At 42.2% G+C, this 17,921-nt stretch overlaps 1 protein-coding gene across 3 annotated transcripts in view; it reads left to right on the forward strand.

Moving 5' to 3' along the window:
• The window catches only part of LOC119647421 (pinin), a 104,903-nt gene that overhangs the window by 34,168 nt on the left and 52,814 nt on the right, over positions 1-17,921 (forward strand). For 2 of the 3 annotated variants that reach the window (XM_038048317.1, XM_038048316.1), the window contains one exon: positions 13,444-13,641. In XM_038048317.1, coding sequence (XP_037904245.1) covers positions 13,444-13,641 — 198 coding nt within the window. The remainder of the gene's footprint in view (positions 1-13,443; positions 13,642-17,921) is intronic. The other variant, XM_038048318.1, reaches the window with a different exon arrangement.

Here is a 17,921-nt window from a genome sequence, read left to right on the forward strand (position 1 = left end):
GTAGTATGAGTGAGGCGGGGAGCTGAGTAAATCGAAGGAAAATTCATATCTTTCTAGGCGGTATCCTGAATTACTGATACCAAGGGATAACATGACAACTAGGTTTCACTTCGATAAGAAGTTTAAAACACGTTGGAGTAACAAGGCAAACTGGGAGAGCGTGGCTGCGACATACAGCTTAAACCAGCAACTGGTTACTTGGTACACTGACGGATCCCTCACAGCAGAGGGAGCGGGTGCCGGTATCATTGGTCCAAGGAAAATGTACTTTGAGGCAGGTACACTAGCATATTCCAGGCGGAAATATACGCCATAGACAAATGTGCCTCCTTTAATCTGTAAAGGAACTATAGGGGGCAGAACACAGCTAGTCTCACCGATAACCAAGCAGCGATCAAGGTACTTAGGTCCAACCAGGTGAGCTCTAAACTGGTATGGGAATGCCTTGAGAGACTAAGTACACTCGGCTCGTCCAACAAGGTCTGGATACTTTGGGTTCCAGGTCATGCTGGGTTGGAAGGCGACGAGGCAGCGGACGAACTAGCCAAGAATGCAGCAGGGACGCTTTTACACGGGCCAGAACCCTTCTGTGGAATCGGAAACGGTTTCATTGCTATGAATCTAACAAATGAAATGGAACGGTTGAAGGAACTATACTGGGCGGGCCTATCAGGGATGGAGCAGTCCAGGGTACTTATTGGGGGTACGAACGCATGCGCACAAAGGATTGTTTAAACCTCATCAAAAAGAACCTCCGAATCATAGTTGGAATTTTTACTAGTCATTGTCGGCTGAACTATCACCTAGGGAAGCTAGGGATATCTACGGACACTGCCTGCAAGTTTTGTGAGGAGGATGACGAAACCTCTATACACGTCCTGGGACAGTGTCCGGCACTGGTGCAAAGTAGGTCGAGGCATCTGGGAGAACACTTAATACCAGATGCAAAGCTGAAAAATCTGAAGGTAGGGAACATACTAAAGTTCCTAACGATTATAGGCCTGCTTGAGATACTATGATCAATAGGTACACTATAACCAGTAAATGGGGCACAATAGTTCTTCAAGGACGCGGTGCGACTTTCCCTTAACAGAATAATAATAATAATGGATACTCTCAAATTGTTGTGTGTGTGTGTGGTGGGGGAGAAGCTACAGCTTCTGAGCACTCCGGCCGTGTTGGCCCATTGTACTCGTCACCCCCGTCTAACGGAATATTCCGGATTCGTTAACGTATCGCAGGATTTCCGTTAGTGGATGTGATGCTACCCGTCGCAACTGGAGAACGTCGGCACCAAAGATCTGATGTCCATAAGCGGGGAATTCACATAGGAAATGCTCCGTGGATTCCGCCTCCTCATTACAGGAGGGACACGTATCATCTTGAGTAATTCTTATTCTGAACATATGCCCAGCCAGTGAATTATAGCCTATCAGAATGCCCACAATACACCTGCAAGTCCTCCTGCTTTTCGACAGAATAAACTTTGCGGTACGCATGTTCGGTTCTGACAGGAAAAGTTTGGTGTGTTGAGCAGCATTTGGGCTCTGCCACCTGTCATTGTGGGAAGCTTGTTCTGAATTTTTGAAAATAGACATAGTCAATGCTACTGATACTCCAATTGCTGGTTCCGGTCCCGGTATAGGGGAGATTGACCCTTCTTTCGCTAAACCGTTTCATTTCCCTCTACACCACAGTGACCAGATACCCAGAGTAGTTGCACCGTATTGAATCTAGAGATACAGTTCAAACGGTTTCTGCATTCCTGAACGATTTTCGAGGTGATCCTGCCCTTCAACCACCCGACAATCACAGAGTTTGCCGCCCTTAGGATCGCATAAACTTTGGCTTGAAAAACCGTTGCATATTGTCTCAAATGAAAATCCCACTTCTCGTTTTTATTCGAGAGGTAGAATCCGGCTCCAGAACCCTCTTCTGTTTTTGAGTCATCGGTGTAGAAGACTTCCGTATATCCCACCACGCATTCCTCTGGGACTTCCCAGTTCTCTCTATATTACAGGGTAACTTCATATCTTCTACCAAACAGGTGTATGGGGACACGAGGATAGGAAGGCATTATAAGAACTGGATTCAGTCCTCCCAGTAACTCTTCCAATGCTCTGTGCCTCCTACATCCGTTGTTTCCCCATAGATCTAATCGAATTAGTCTATGGACTGCTCTCATTGTACTGCTTTGAATAAATATATCCAGGGGCTGCAAATTGAGTAGTGCATTCAGAGCTGCGCCGGATTACGGTCTTAAGACACGGATTGATTTTGTGACCACAATCAAACCCCACTGAGGCAAGCAACAACGGTACCAGTCTATACCAAGTGCATGGCTTAGCATTTATAGTGGTGGATGCAAGATCTACCTAAATCTCTACCGAAGTAAGGAGTATGGCACCCATGTTGAAACGAAACACCACGCCGAGGCTCCAAGGTCTCTTCGCTTGAGCATAACCTACAACCCCCATGAAGCTCCCACTAAGGGGCCAACCGCAAATAACCGAGCTGTACTTACATACAACGGGAGTTCACCCGAAATATGAGAGTCCAGGCGCTATTCCGGTTCCCATGGTAACAGTATACCCCTGGTAAGGTTTCGTGACTAATTTGCCACTTCAGAAGAGTCCCCGTGCAGACTCGGATCTGATCGCCCTGATTAGCTCTTTGGAGCATTCGCCTACTGCATAACAACCGGCAAACCAAAGTGAGTAGAGCGTCTCCCGGTGCCACCACTATGGAGGTTCTCCTCGGCCACTTAGTTTTGGTTTGGCCTACAGAGTTGCCACCCCGTCTTCCTCACCGCCACCTCTGAGCACCACCCAGACACACTGTTGTTTGCAGTGCGGCTAGTTTACGGTGAAAACCTTTTTGTCTCACCTTAACCCACCACACTACGGATGCATATACGAACATCGGCCTAATGATAGCCACGTATATCTACATTACCACATGAGGCTTGAGTTCCCATGTCGAGGCAAAGGTTCGTCTGCACAGTCCATAAGCTATGATAGCTCGTTTCATCTTCATCTCTACATGTTTGTTCCAAAAAAGTTTTTTATCTACAATAACACCCAGATATTTCACTTCTTCGGAGAGTTGAAGGGTAGTACCCCCTCATCCAGGAATGCAAAGACCATCCAGTTTCTCCTTTTTGTGAATAATACCATTGTGGTTTTATTTGGATTAACTTACAGACCATGTCGGAGGCACCAACTGTCTATCAAATCAACGGCCCATAGTATATTCCTATACACTGTTCCAAGATCCCGATCAACAGCAAGCACAGCCACGTCATCCGCATAAGTTTGAGCGTGTATTGGCAAATTGCAAATTGCAGTTTGCATAGTAGTGAGTCGATCAGCATACTCCACAGAAGTGGAACACCATGCTCTCTAGCGGCATCACAATGTTTTTGAAAAGACACACAGTCAAAAGCCCCTTCAATGTCCACGAACCCCATCCCATACACACTATTCAAAGTTGCATCCTGTATCTTTGTAACCAAAGAATGAAAAGTAGACTCACAGGACTTTTCACGCTGGCAATCATGTTGGTTTTCATTAAGTGGGTGCGACCTAAATGCGTTTCCACGAATGTGACGCTCCACTAGTCTCTCCAAATCTTTCAGCAAGAATGAAGTCAAGCTGATCTGTTTGAAGTTCTTTGGATTAGAACAGTCATCTTTCCCTGATTTCGGTATAAAGGCTGCCTTAACCTTTTGCCAATAGGAAGGCACGTAGCCCAGAGCAAGACATCCTCGAAAAATATATAGTTGGAGAAAAAGTAATGTCGTATTTGTGATCGAATTTTAACGCTTTATTTAACATACTTAGAATTATCCGATTTAAGTCAAATATGCGCCGTTTTGTTTGCAACTCCATTATCCCCCTCTTATAAAATTCCCCCTCCTTATTTGCAAAAAACTCAGACAGCCAGTTTTCGCAAGCCTCTTTTGCGGCGAACTTAGTAGCACCAAGAGCGTTTTGCATGGACCGGAAGGGATAGTGCCAGGTCTGGGCTATACGGTGGGTGCGATAAAACATCCCGTCCGAGCTCCCGTAGCTTCTGGCGGAGCATCAAAGGCGAGCCCGAGCTTTGTCCTGGTGGAACAGAACACCATTCCTATTGACCAATTCTGGCCACTTCTGGTCAATCGCCTGCTTCAAACGGTCGAGTTGCTCACAGTAGAGGACCGAATTGAGGGTCTGGCTATAGTTAAGCAGCTCATAGTGGATGACTTCCTTCCAATCCCACCAAACACACACCAAAACCTTCCTGGCTGTCAATCCGGGCTTAGCGAGCCTCGCCGCGCTTCGACCACGATCTCTTTCGCTTGAGATTTTCGTACGTGATCCACTTTTCATCACCAGTCACCATCCACTTCAAAAATGGGTCGAATTCGTTCCGTTTCAGCAGTGTATCGCAGGCGTTGATTCGGTCCAAGAGATTTTTTTTTCATCAACTCGTGTGGCACCCAAACATCCAGCTTTTTTTGGAATCCAATCTTCTGCAAATGGTTCCAAACGGTTTTATGGTCCTTACCCAGTACCTGGTCAATCGAGCGAATGCTCACATGCCGGTCTATTTGGATGATTTCGACGATTTTATCGGTTTCTACGACGACTAGCCTACCAGTACGGGGTGTATCTTCGACATCCACTACACCAGAACGAAATCGATGGAATCAACGCTGTGCTGTGCGAATCGTTACTGTATCGGGCCCATAAACTTCACAAATTTTTTTTGGCTGCCTTCGTTGCATTTTTACCTCTCAGGTAGTAAAAATGTAAAATATGACGAATTTCTTGCTTGGTGGACTCCATCTTTGACGCGCTATAACTTGAGACTGACACGTACGATCATAAAACTGTCAAAGAGACACCTGTAACCCAGATTATCGTCTTCAAATCGCCATATAGTATGGCCCGATGTGATAAGCACAACACAAGATATGTTTAAGTGTTGCCATCTATTGACAAAATACGAACCTAATATTTCTTAGAGGTCGCTTTAAAGTGCTCCATACCCTCCTTTAACTTTGCCAGATAGATGCCATCCATGCCAGGTGCTTTGAAATGTTCAAAGGACAGTATGGCAGATCTCACCTTTTCATGGGTAACAACCGCTTTTGCAGTGTTCCAGTTCCCCTTGCAGCACTTGCGTGTTGAACAGGTTGTAAGACCCTTCAACTCTCCCCTTGCCACTTCTCTCATCCGTTCTCCCGGGTGGTGTACTTCCATGAGGGTCTGTACTGAATCCCGTCTGGAGCTCGTGAAAGTGCCGTCCAGTTTTCTAAGAGAATCCAACTTGGCCGACTCATTCCTTTTGAGGACTTTGCATAGCCTTGAAGTCTCTCTTTCGGCTTCCAGTTCCTCACAGTACGCTCTAAAAGAGTCTCGTTTCGAATACCTAACGAGCCTCTTATATTCACCCTCTGAGTTCCTGAAATTCAACCAGTCTTCGTTCTTATTACTTTTGCAAGCACGGTTCAGAAGTCGCCTGGTTGATTTCCTGAGTTTTTGCAGTTCCCGGTTCCACAAAGGAACGGTTTTACCGCTTTGGCATCGGGAAATAGGACAAGCCTCTTCATAACATTCTAAAAGTGTGCACTTCAGAAGTTTCAATTCATCTTCCAGCGCCAAAAGAGTACTTAGTCGCCTACTGTACTTTACTTGCCAAGAAATTCATTGAACTTTGTCCAATCCGTTTTCCTAGGGTTCCGTCTTTGTACTGCAGACTGTTCGCTCGCAATAGTCAAATTGAATTCTAGCTATTGGTGATCTTACAGTGAGACCTCGTCTAGCACTCGCCAGTGTGTAATCAACTCTAACAACTTTGAAGTGTAGATTGTTAGGTCAAATATTTCACTTCTTCTTGGCCCCACGAATGTAGGGGCGCACCCTACGTTCACGGTCATCAGATCAGCTGAAGTGATGAAATCAAATAGCTTCTCTCCTCTAGGATAGCATTTGCTACTGTCCCAACAAATATGCTGAGCGTTCGCATCATAACAAGGTCCTGGGAACAGAATTGTCTCAGCATCGTTGCTTCTAACAATTTTGACATCAGAACGCAGGTCCTCAGTCTCGAGGATCTTCCATCGAAGAAGATCCTAGTCCCCTTGACTGATCCAATACCACAGATTTTGTTAAAACGAACCCATGGCTCTTGAACCAGAAATTGTTACTGTCTCGCCTAATTTTTCACGTCTATCCAACAACGAATCTCAAACAATGGAGCAATTTGTATGCAAAAAGTGTCATATATACAACTGGCAATAATGGGTATATAATTTGGGCTATTTTTAGCTCCACCAGCTTAGCAATCAATCATACCAGCAACCCACATTCACCAAACAATAAAACTAAAGGCTAAACTGCCTCGACATGCAAAACCAAACAGAAAGTTTACACACGATAACCTTTGCATGCATACGATCTACTTTTTAAAAGAAATGTACTAATGCAGTTCTGCGAATTAATTTATTATATCTTCTTTTATTTTTCAACCATTAAAATAATTAAAGTGAAAGGAGAACTCTAAAAACAATTCCAACGTGAAAGACAACGAGCCCAAACTTTGAATATTATTACACAGAAAAAAAAATGTACATTTCACCTTCTTTCTCTTCTCCACCTCTTTAATTATTTACTTCCTGTTTACACTTTGGTCTGATGAATATTATTGACATTAAGCACTTGGAAAGGAAATGAATCAACACCTCTTGTACATATTCTGCACGTACCAAGTACGCTTGGTACGTAGCTTTCATGCCTATTCGGCAAACAAAAACGAAAGATTTAAGCGACAAACTCGACTTGATTGTTTGTGATTATTAAGAGAGTTGTTTATTTTTTTTGTTGTTGTCGCTGCTATTTTTTAGACTGTATCCAATCACGACGTCATTCTACTTTGAAGTTAACTTGCAATTTAAATTCAGAGCATATTTTCGAAATAATTTCTTTGGATCTTTGATTCAAATGCGGCCATTATGCGATTGAGGAAGGCAAAGTCCTTGACTTTTGTGTATTCAAATGACGACTTCGTTCGCTATGGCGTACCAGGAAAATATTGACAGGTGTGAATTTCTCTTAATGCAATTAACACATCAATTGACGTATTACCTGGAAAACAACACACAATTGGCGGTTGTTTGCTGTTAAAAGCTACCAAACTGGCTAGATAATTTTCACCCTAAAAATTTCAAATTTAAAACAAGACAAAAAGTCGATTTTCAAGACTCTTTTTTTTCGCACTAAACACTCGAAACAACCAAGATTACCTGTAAAACTATGATGCAATAGAGTGGAAAAATAAAAACGGAATACAACATTTTCAACAGATAATATTTACGGCTTTTCCTAAAAAAATACCATTCAAACATCCAATACAATGCCATCAACTGTTCATTGTGTGTATGGTAGTACCATTTCGTGTACCCCCAAAAGATAAATACACGATGAAATACTGTTTCGTGTCGCGTTGATGGAAATAAAAGCAGATACGCAATGTTATATTAGTGCGACGTCTACAAGATAAAAAGATACAAAAAACAGCAACAAATCCAAGGAAAATTACAATAACGAGCAAATTAGTTAGCCGTGAAAAATTGCATTTCCACACGTTGATGCTTTGTGTAATCGATGTTTCGTTTCTGTGCTCAATTATTAGATTATTTGCCCTAGTACCGTTAGAAAATTACCAATTGATGATTGACAATAGTTAACATTATATTTACATATAGGCGAAATATTTAGATGAAGAGAAAACAGAGTTATTTCTTTGTTTTTGCATGGAATTGGTGGAACGGAATTGGAGGTGTGAAATGACTTTTTTTTATCTGTGTCTTTTTGATAGATGTGCGAATATCGGCGAAAATTTTATGTGTTGTGGAATAGTAATAGAAGATTGACAGTCTATTGCGTTTCCGAGTTAAGAGACTGTAACATCCAGGAAAAGTTGTCAACAAAGCAAGTGTAACTTACACCTTGAGCACAGAATTTTCCATATGGCAAATGAGTTTTGGAACAAAGCAGGCCCAAAATATTGCGATCAGCATCATCAACTCGGCTTGAAAATTATTCCCCCTCCCCCGAAATTGGCGTCGTCCCTAACCGCTCCATGTTTCTCCTAACACTCAAAGAAAGAGCAGATTGTTTTTTAATTAGGGACAACCCTAGTATATATCGATATTTCGGGAGCCATTTTCCGTCCCTGTCAAGTAAAAATAGAAGCCCAGAAACTGGCTCCCGAAATATCGATGCCCATGATTAAAAAATAATCTGCTCTTTTCAATCCTAGACTCAGGAGTTGTAATTTAATTTTGGGGTTACTGGATGCCTACGCGCCATCGTTCGTGATTACCTGAAATGCCCTTCAGCTCTTTCCGTGATTTCCTGAGACACATGTACTCTTCCACTGTTCTGCATCAAGTACTCTTAGGACGAACCAATCGTCGGCCATCTTCGGAGAGTGGATTCCACTGCAATTGTCGCCCCTCCTTAATTTGTGACCTATGTACTGCCACTTTGAATGAAAGCGGATTTGGCGCAGTTAATGCATCGGACAACATCCAGTTTGATTCCACTGTCATCTGCAATCATGCTTCCTAGATTTACAAATTGCTCAACTCCTTCGATTCTCTCCTCATTAATGCAGATAGTGAGAGTACGATCACCCGTCAAACTGAGAACCTTGGTTTTGTTGGTGTTTATCTTCAGTCGAACTCTACTTGCCTCACAGCGAACAGACGTCACCAGCGTCGTGGAGGCGTTTAAAGAAAGATGTCATTTGAATTACTCTACATTCTCCCGACAAGGCAACATGGGGAACGTTACCAATAACAAGAAGAAATAATATCGATGAGAGGTTGCAACGCTGCCGCTCGAATAATAGCTATTAGTTTCTCTGGAATGCCGCTCCTGCATGGAGCACTCTGTTCACGCTATTGAAAGCCTCCTCGAAATTGATGAAGAGCAGGTGCAACGAAGTTCCAAAATGATCCGCAGGTTGTTAATCTGGTCAATGCTGAAGCATCCGAAGCAGAAACCAGGGCGCATGTGTTTGTCGTACTCAAGACGGGTGTCCTCCTTTGGAATACACACTATCACTCTCGGTCACGAAATCCTGGGATAAAGTAGCAAATCTGCAGAAACTGAAGGAGGTAAATAACTCTTCGGGAAGATCGTCGAACCCAGTGACTTCACTCCGTTTAAGTTCACTTATGGCCAAAATTATATCTCTTCTGTTTAGAGGAATACATCGTATTTGCACATTACGGTGAATAGTCATTTCACCAACAAGAGGACGAAAGAAAGTTACCTTTTAGTTCACAAAGAACTCGGGACTGCAAGACTAAAAATCCGTTTTCGAGGCTCCAGGAGCCCCACAAATGTATAGTCCCTCTAAAGTCCATAAAAAAAGCCTTATCGTAAGCTCGGTACAGTCTAATCAATATGAGTTGACCAAGAAGCTAGCAACGGAATTCCGGCAATATATGAGGATTAGTGGATGGTTTATGCAAAAATCCGTCGAGTTTATAGGGGAGCATCCCCGTAAAAAATGCTATGCGGATTATTAGGCGACAAATTCCGGGGCAGAGTCAGTTGAATTTCATTCAAACAACATTTTCTTTTTGACTCCCTGGAAACTTTATAAAGAGCTGTGTGGTGCATTCCGTCTATTCCGCGGTGTCGATAGTAATTTCAACGGGTAAGTTTACAAACAAATCTCTCTTTTGATGAGATCGGATGTAGAAAAGTATTTACGATATGACGACGAGAATTATCATTCATTTAGATGAAAATGCCACAAAGAACTCAGGGGGATTACGAATGAGTTTGTAAGAAACTTGACTTGTCCTTAAACCGATGTATGGGTTCGCACCGGAACCTGGAAAACAAGCTTACCGGCAGGAAACATACGTGCTAAAACTGAATAATAAATAAAAGAAAACGGCTTGGCCGTGCTCGTGGAGGCGTAAACCCAAATGCCGCGTTCGAGAGGAAAGATCCACGATGGATAAGCCTCTCAATCGATACTTCTCTTGCCTTAGAGTTTCATGAGATGCAGTCAGTCTTTGGTGATCCCATCCTGCCTTGGCATTCTAAGGCTATAAAAATGGAGGATGCCCTTTATTTGTGTAAGTTGGGGAGAAGAAGGAGGTAAGGAAGTCTTCAAATAAAAACTTAACTGGACTTCATCTTGCAATCATCCAAAAATTTCTTCAAAAAAATTAAATATATGGAAAGCTAGTAATTAAATAATAATAGCAAAAAGCAAAGAAAAAGGTAAACGAATAATGAAAGTAAGAAAGGAATCTATCGACCAATTTCCTGAGCTCTTCGGGTTGATCTATAAATAAGTAAACTTCAAAGACTCATAACACAATATATTGGATTTCAAATTTAACAAAAAGTTCTATTCCGAAAACTTGACGGTCCATAGATGTTGATGGAATGATTGAAAGAATAGTCAACATAACACATTTCCTTTATAAGCGAAGTTTTTCTGAAATTGCTACACCATGGAATTTGATCGCAATCCTACGGCCGCCGACGTCCTCATCGTATCTTGGACTTAATGTCTCCTCCTTGACCTTCAGTTAGTTTTCGTCAACATTTACCGGTCATTGCCTTTCTAATATTTCACTTTCACTCGAAATCACCATTTAGGATAAATGAAATCAACTCGCTATCGCCTGATGCAACCCAGTATTTAGCGTTGGGCGAGTTAGCTGCTCACTGGGCTAGTAGTTCAGACTTTTTCCATAGAAATAAAAAGAACTCCTTAACATGCTCGATAAATAGCACTGGGATAATTTAAGACAGTTGACAGCAAATTCAGACAGGAATCACTTCGTCTTCCATAGTTTCAATCACACAGACTATGCTACTGCAGTAAATGACCCAAACCAACTTCCTAAACAAAGAAACGCGAAAACCAAAGCCAAACCGCGATCCTGGCACTTGCACCAATTTCGCCCCTTTAACCACCAAAATTGCACTCCCTAGAACGCTTGTGAGATACTACGACTTCAATTGAGAGGAAATCTAAGATCGAAATTGCTTAATTGTTGTTAGTTTTCGACCTTAAAATTCAGAGATTACAAAAACTATGCTACTTCAGCAGACCCGAATAGACTTCTCGAATCCGTAGACTTGCGCTCCACAACACCAAAAGATACTTGCATTTTTTTATATTTGGCATCGAGTCATCCTTCATCGAACCGGCCTCAGCTGAACAGTAAAATCCCCACAATATCTCGGCATTTCAGTTTAGTCCAAAACATACGCCCAAAATGAATTTGATAATACACAGCATAGTTAGCTCCATGGTTAGGCAACAAAGAAAAGGTTAATGATCGTTTTAGAAATATTTGAAAAAAAGAAAAAAGAGGTGAACGGAGCCATACCACCCGGTATGCGCCGAGGTCTACCTATTCAATATCCCTAAAAGTTGTCTGGCGCTCCACCTTGGGCAAGGTCTGCCTCGTATTCTTTTTTTTACCGTAGATATTGGCCTTATAGACTTTCTGGGCTGCATCCATCCTCATGGATTTTCTTCCTAGGGTAAAGTAGCAAATCTGCAGAAACTGAAGGAGTGGAGATAAATAACTCTTCGGAGAGAACCTAGAGCCCAGCGGCTTTACTCCGTTTGAGTACACTGATGATATCTATTTTACTTAGAGGAACAGTTCGTATTCGTAAATCACGGTGGATAGCCATTTCACCAATATGAGAAAGAACTTCGCCGGATTTGGTACGGTTAAAAGCCATGATGATTTTTTGGTGCACACTACGTTGAAATTTCCGGGATTTTACACGGTATCAGAGCTTGAGCACGTCACGCTCGCCATCGCTCACAGTGGTCAATAGAGCCTTCAATCACTTCTTTTTATAGATCCGCTTCTACGATTCCAAAGTTAGTCAGATCTTGTAACGCCCCTTCGGGACGTGACCGACGACTTACGTAGCATCCGAGAAAAGAGCATTTTTGATTAGCATTGGGCAGCGCTCATCGACATTCTCAAGCGGGCTACTCAGTGTATCACTGCGTTTCTCAGCAATATATAGCTTCGGGATAGTTTCTAATGCCCAGATCACCATACTTGATATATAAAGGACGAGAACTACTGTCCACGAAAATCTAAAAAAATCATGATAATCTCACCTAGGCTTTCAAATACTCCCCCAATCCGACATGGACTCAAATAAAGTCGATAATAGTATATTACCACATTTGATGATTTGAAATAACTGGGAATTCCCCTTAAGATTATTCAAAAAGTACAAAATTTGACAGTTGCTGCAGTTGCAGCCATAGTAGGAAAGTCTTATTCTGGAAAGTTTGGTGGAAATCCAACGATTATTAACAAAGTTATAATGTGTCAAACTTGTCTTAAAATAGATAAAATTTTTCATCCTCCTGAATTTTTAACCGGTCTCGACTGTTCCCAACATTTGCCGTTCAAACGCTTCTATAGCTTCTTTCGATGCTTGCTTTAAAGTTAGCTCAATTGTCGTCCATTTTCCTTCATCTGCACTGCAACTACTACTATCACTCCTTCGCTTTCGAAATGAAGGGAAGGCCTTTGGTGACGAATAGTGCCGCAGGATGATGTTAACATACATTTTTACATTCTGGGGTTGACAATGATTGGGCATATGTTCTAAGCTAAATTTTGTTAAAATAGATGGCTTTTCTCCAGAATACCCAATAAGTTAATTGAAATGCGCCAGCAAATTCTATATTTAAAAAGGTGTCGAGTTTCATTTCTTTACCGTTGGGAGTGGGGGAAGCTATAGAACCATCTTGCCCGGTGATTTCACTTCACTGAAATGCTACTTAGATTCCAATGTCGAGACCATGACAACTAAGGAAGACTAGGATCACTGGAGTGACAGCGATCTGAGGAATCACATATTGTGGTATACTGAGAGTACTAAGGAAAAAGATGGTACCCGGGCTGATATTCACGAAATGAACCCGATGCTTGATGACATTCTGCACTATTTGACCTTTATTGTTTAGTGGTCTGACCGCGCTGTTTGGGCAAGATGCCTTATTTTTTGAAATTCAAATGTAGCTGACAGAGTCGTCAAAAATGAGGTATCTTGTTGATCCGTGTAATCTGTGGGCTAAAATATGATAGTCAGCTGTCCCACAAATAGTGCAGTTGGTGTTTAGGATTAACTCAAATCGCTAAACAAGATATTTGGCTAGGCATAGGCTAGATGAAATGGCAGCGTCCAATTATTTATCTTTTATTATGTATTAGGAGATTTTTTTATTGGATACGTATATACGTAAATGTTATGTGTCTATTGGTAACGTGTTATCCTAAAAAGTATGGAATATTTCTGAAGCCTGCTATCTAAAATATGTATTTACTGTTATAATGGTTTTCATTAATCTCTTATCTATCTTTTTCAGGCCTACAAACGTCGTTCAAATTCCGTACAAATTGCCAAAATTTGTGCATTCACTGTGATCGTATCGTCCTTTGTGATCGGCTCATTTATTCTAGCCTCAGCGTATCTTCAGGCTCGTGCATCATGCGATCAAATGCAAGCCTTAGATTCGGTGCTCGAGAAGGAACTAATGCTGGAGACTATGCAACAGGTAAATAAGGTCAGTTTCCTAATTCATTACATTCATTATTACCGCAAGTGGTAAGGGTGACGACAAAATATCTGGAAATATTATGCTTGCATAAATTGAAGGCTAACCGCATGATTGCATGCAAGACGCTAAGTTGATGGAACAAGAGATAGAAAACTGGCACGCGGATTTATTAACACTTGAGTTTTTATAACCATTTGATGGATAGTTAGCACTTTTTGAGTATTAGATGCAGATACGATCGTTCAGCAGAGTTCACTGATTTCTCCAACATGTTTGCGTATTACTACTTTTTAATAGCCGCAAGGAAACTTTTCTTCGTTGTATCATATAATAAAAATTAGACTCGATTAGCATTAATTTTCACTGTGTCTAAAATCGTCCGCCATTTCCCAGTTCATTGTTAGATTGAATTAATTTCAATTAAGTTCTCCCATAATTTGAGGATAAATTTCAATATCGCAGCCACAAACGTGTTAAGTGCCAAACAATTCCTAAATCATCATAAAATAATCACCAACAAGCAGCTCTCGACAAGCTTGGTGCTCACCATTAAGCATTTGGCGCCTGAAAACGCGAAACCTAAATTATAATTGAAAACGCAAAAAAGATTCTTATGTAACATCATGGATACCAATTATTCTGCCGTTTCGGGCCATAATTCCACAATATCATCGTCATTTCATCTGTTTCATGGCTGCGTACAATATAATAATAATTTGATGGTAGGTCTTCTGTCTTGGAATCTCTTCGGTGCATTTGTCGTGGTTTGTAACTTTATAATCCGTAACCATGATGACGGTTATTCAGTGTATTTTCTGCAATGATATGGCATAAAAAATGCAGACAATAGATGCATGCGCGCAGCTCAGAATGGGATATTACGACGATTTTGTCGAGGTTGTGTGTAGGAAATTGCTGGTTTCAAGAGCTTATTAATGCAAAACTGCCTTTTCTTATATGGATACAGTTATGAGTGTGTTTGAGGAATGAGAATGTCGGTAGAAAATTACTAGTAAGTTTTGTAACGAATAGGCGTAGGAGGCGGTAGAATATTCTGCGATGTAATTGTTTGCAACGCATTAGATTCGTGCATGAGATTTTGTGGAGTATCCACCCACGCGCAGGCTCTATAGTTCTAGATAAAAAAGTGTTCAGTATTCAGAGTCATTGAATTTCAATAATACTTCTTGGGATTATATCTTCAAAAGTATCTGAAAAATAAAACTATAAAAAATGTTGCTTGCCAGCGGAGTTTATCTCCGTATATCTTGAGAAGTTACGTAATAATTGATTCTAGAAATCCCTTGCTATTCTGATAGCGGTTCAGATATGTGGAAGGGATAACCCTAACCATCCTTACGTTGTTATTGTCAGTTTTTGTTCTAACCTCGCGCCGATGTCCAAAGTGGAAGAGTGTTGACGGACGTCTTTCCCTTCTATTTTCCCCATTTTCCTCGAATAGTGGATTTAAACACCTCGGGTAAGATTCACGGAAAGCGTCTCCTCCGTCTGTCCAATATTCTTATATTTATTACATTTCGTATCGATCATCCTTATCAATCGGTATCCGACTGGGGGTTGATTTGGAAGCACCGAAATTTGGGAGCCTTTTGCAAGCGGACTGTTTTGAAAATGCGTTTCCCGGCCGGCTATTTTCGTTGGTGACTTGTGGGGTCTGTGTTAGTGGTTAGTTTAGTTCAGTGGGGGGAGCACTAAGAGCAGTAAGACCTTTGTTAGGTTCATTGAACTATGCTCGCAGATCGCCTATTCATCGGCCTCTCGCCTGCGGCGTTCGCATGTTTTGAGAACACTCTCCAGAGACAGAGAATTCGTAAACTCTTCGTTAAAGAAAACTTTGCCAAGGTATCTCCGTCTGAGGTCATACGAAGTGCAGAATCGCCTCTTCCTCCTCCTCAAATGGGCTGCATGTGGCTGAGACCACCACTCCGATTTTTTCCAATCGGTAGTTTAAGGAGCAGTGCCCCGTTAAAAGCCTAACAAAAATGCTACTCTAGCGGTCTCGAGTTCCTTAATAAAGATTCTCGCTTACGACTTGGCAGTAGATGAACGGATACCAAAAGTTGACTCAGGCCCTACCACTATAGATCCAGAATTTTGGCGAGCCAGTCTGTCAGTTTCCTCATTGCCAGCAATGTTTGAGTGCCCTGGAACCGTCATCAGGAATGTTTCGTTCAGTCGGCCAAGTTTCAGCAGCACCTGATGACAACTTCACACCAATTGGATTGATATGTCGTTGCTGTTTAGTGCTGATAATGTTGTCCGACTGTCGTAACATATTGGTGCTCAGAGGTGGCGGTGAGGAAGACGGGGCGGTAACCCTGTCGGCCACATTAAAACCAAGTGGCCGAGGAGAACCTCCGTAGTGGTGGCACCGGGAGACGCTGTACTCACTCTGGTTTGCCGGCCGTGATGCAATGGGCGAATGCTCCAAAGGCCTAATCAGGACGATCAGACCCGAGCCTGCACAGGGACTCATCTGAAGTGGCTAATTAGTCACGAAACCTTACCAGGGGTATACTGGTACCATGGGAACCGGGTTAGCTCCTGGACTCTCATACTTCGGGTGAACTCCCGTTGTATGTGAGTACAGCTCGGTTATTTGCGGTAGGCCCCCTAGTAGGAGTTTCATGGGGGCTGTGGTTATGCTTAAGCGAGAAGAGAACTTGGGGCCTCGGCGTGGTGTTGCGTTTCAACACGGGTGGTGCCGTACTCCTTAGTTGAATGCCTGAGTTGAATGCTAAGCCATGCACTTGGTATAGGCTGGTACCGTTGTTGCTTGTCTCAGCGGGGCTCTGATTGAGGTCACAAATTCAATCCGTGTCTTAAGAAGACCGTGGGATTAAGTCGTTCAGACAGGTGCTCACGTTAAACCCTCAAGGACTTAACTGTCGTAACATATTCGAATGGTGCGATTCTTCCATTTTTGCCGCAAAAATTCGTCTACTGTCAATAAACTGGCATATGTCTCGCCTGGAATATGATCGTTATTTTTTCGAGAGGTCGAACCAGTTCCGTATTCGGATTTCCCGAGAACACCTCTGCGTCCGATCCGTTTTCCATGAATGACTTGTCGGTGAAGATTTTTAAGTCAAAAATCCCAAAAGACTCGCAGCCATCTATCGACTATTCTCCTCTTTTGGTGATTACAATGGAGTACGTCTTCTTGAAGACGAATCTGGAAACCATATGATCGGCAGGCATCAGAGCTACCTGATGTTTGCCAAGAAATTTCCACATGGACGCATGACCGTATGATTGGCCGTCCTTCCATGCGCCAATATTATCTAGCTTATATACGTCGTTAGCAACTTTCCTTTTCACCTTCAAATGGATTCGGGGTAAATTTAGAGTAGCTTCTAGTGAGCAATTGGCGTACTATTCATTGCTACAGTAATACTTAGATAATCGAGCCTCTGAATCTGCATCAGCAGCTTCCTGCTGTTAACAAAGTTTTGTCTCGGCCACCAGACTATGTATGCACACATCAAAATGTGTTTCATTATTGTGGATTTCCCCACGTCTTACCTATCGCATTTTTACCAGAGCAATCTGCAGGATTTTTGGTATTGTTGCTAGATATTGTGCTTCCACGTTAACTTGGAGTCGAGATGTACTCCTAAATATTTGACTGTTTGTAACAGCTGGATTTCCGTCCCTGCTAAGGTAGGTAGCGTGTAGCTGCCCGACCTGACGTTGCTAGTGAACATCCCAAGAGTTCAGTCTTCCTACTGAGTGGTAGTTGACGCCCTAATCGCTGGGATTAGTTCTTCGATCTTAATATGGTGTTAAGTCTGCTTCCACCCGGGTACCGATACTCAAGGACGACTTGAGGCTCTAAATAGGCGTTCTATCCATTATCAAATCTCAAGCGTGCATATGACATGGACTGGTCCTTTCACCTTAAAGGGAGCGGACGTTTTCTCATGCCACTTTTCTTCCTGTTTCATGTGGGCGGAACTAAATTCCTTGCAAGTATTTAGTGTTTGTATTTCAAACATTTGCTTCTCTGCATTGACTAGCTTTATAGTGTTTGATAAATTAGCCCCATTTTCCACGGGTTTGTTCTGTGTTGTAATACGGAATCGCTTCCCGCCAGTCCAAATGATGAGTATCTTCTACTTCCTTAGGTATGTTTAATAGGAAATGGTCACTAAAATCGTGATGATCTACGGTCCATAGACAGTTATTATTCTGTTCTCGATCAAATGCAGAGTCCTTGTATGGTCTTAAAAACTCAATAAAAGTAAAGCTCTGAATTATCTTCA

Source organism: Hermetia illucens, chromosome 2, assembly GCF_905115235.1.
Source record: "Hermetia illucens chromosome 2, iHerIll2.2.curated.20191125, whole genome shotgun sequence".
Classification (NCBI taxonomy): Eukaryota; Metazoa; Arthropoda; class Insecta; order Diptera; family Stratiomyidae; genus Hermetia; species Hermetia illucens.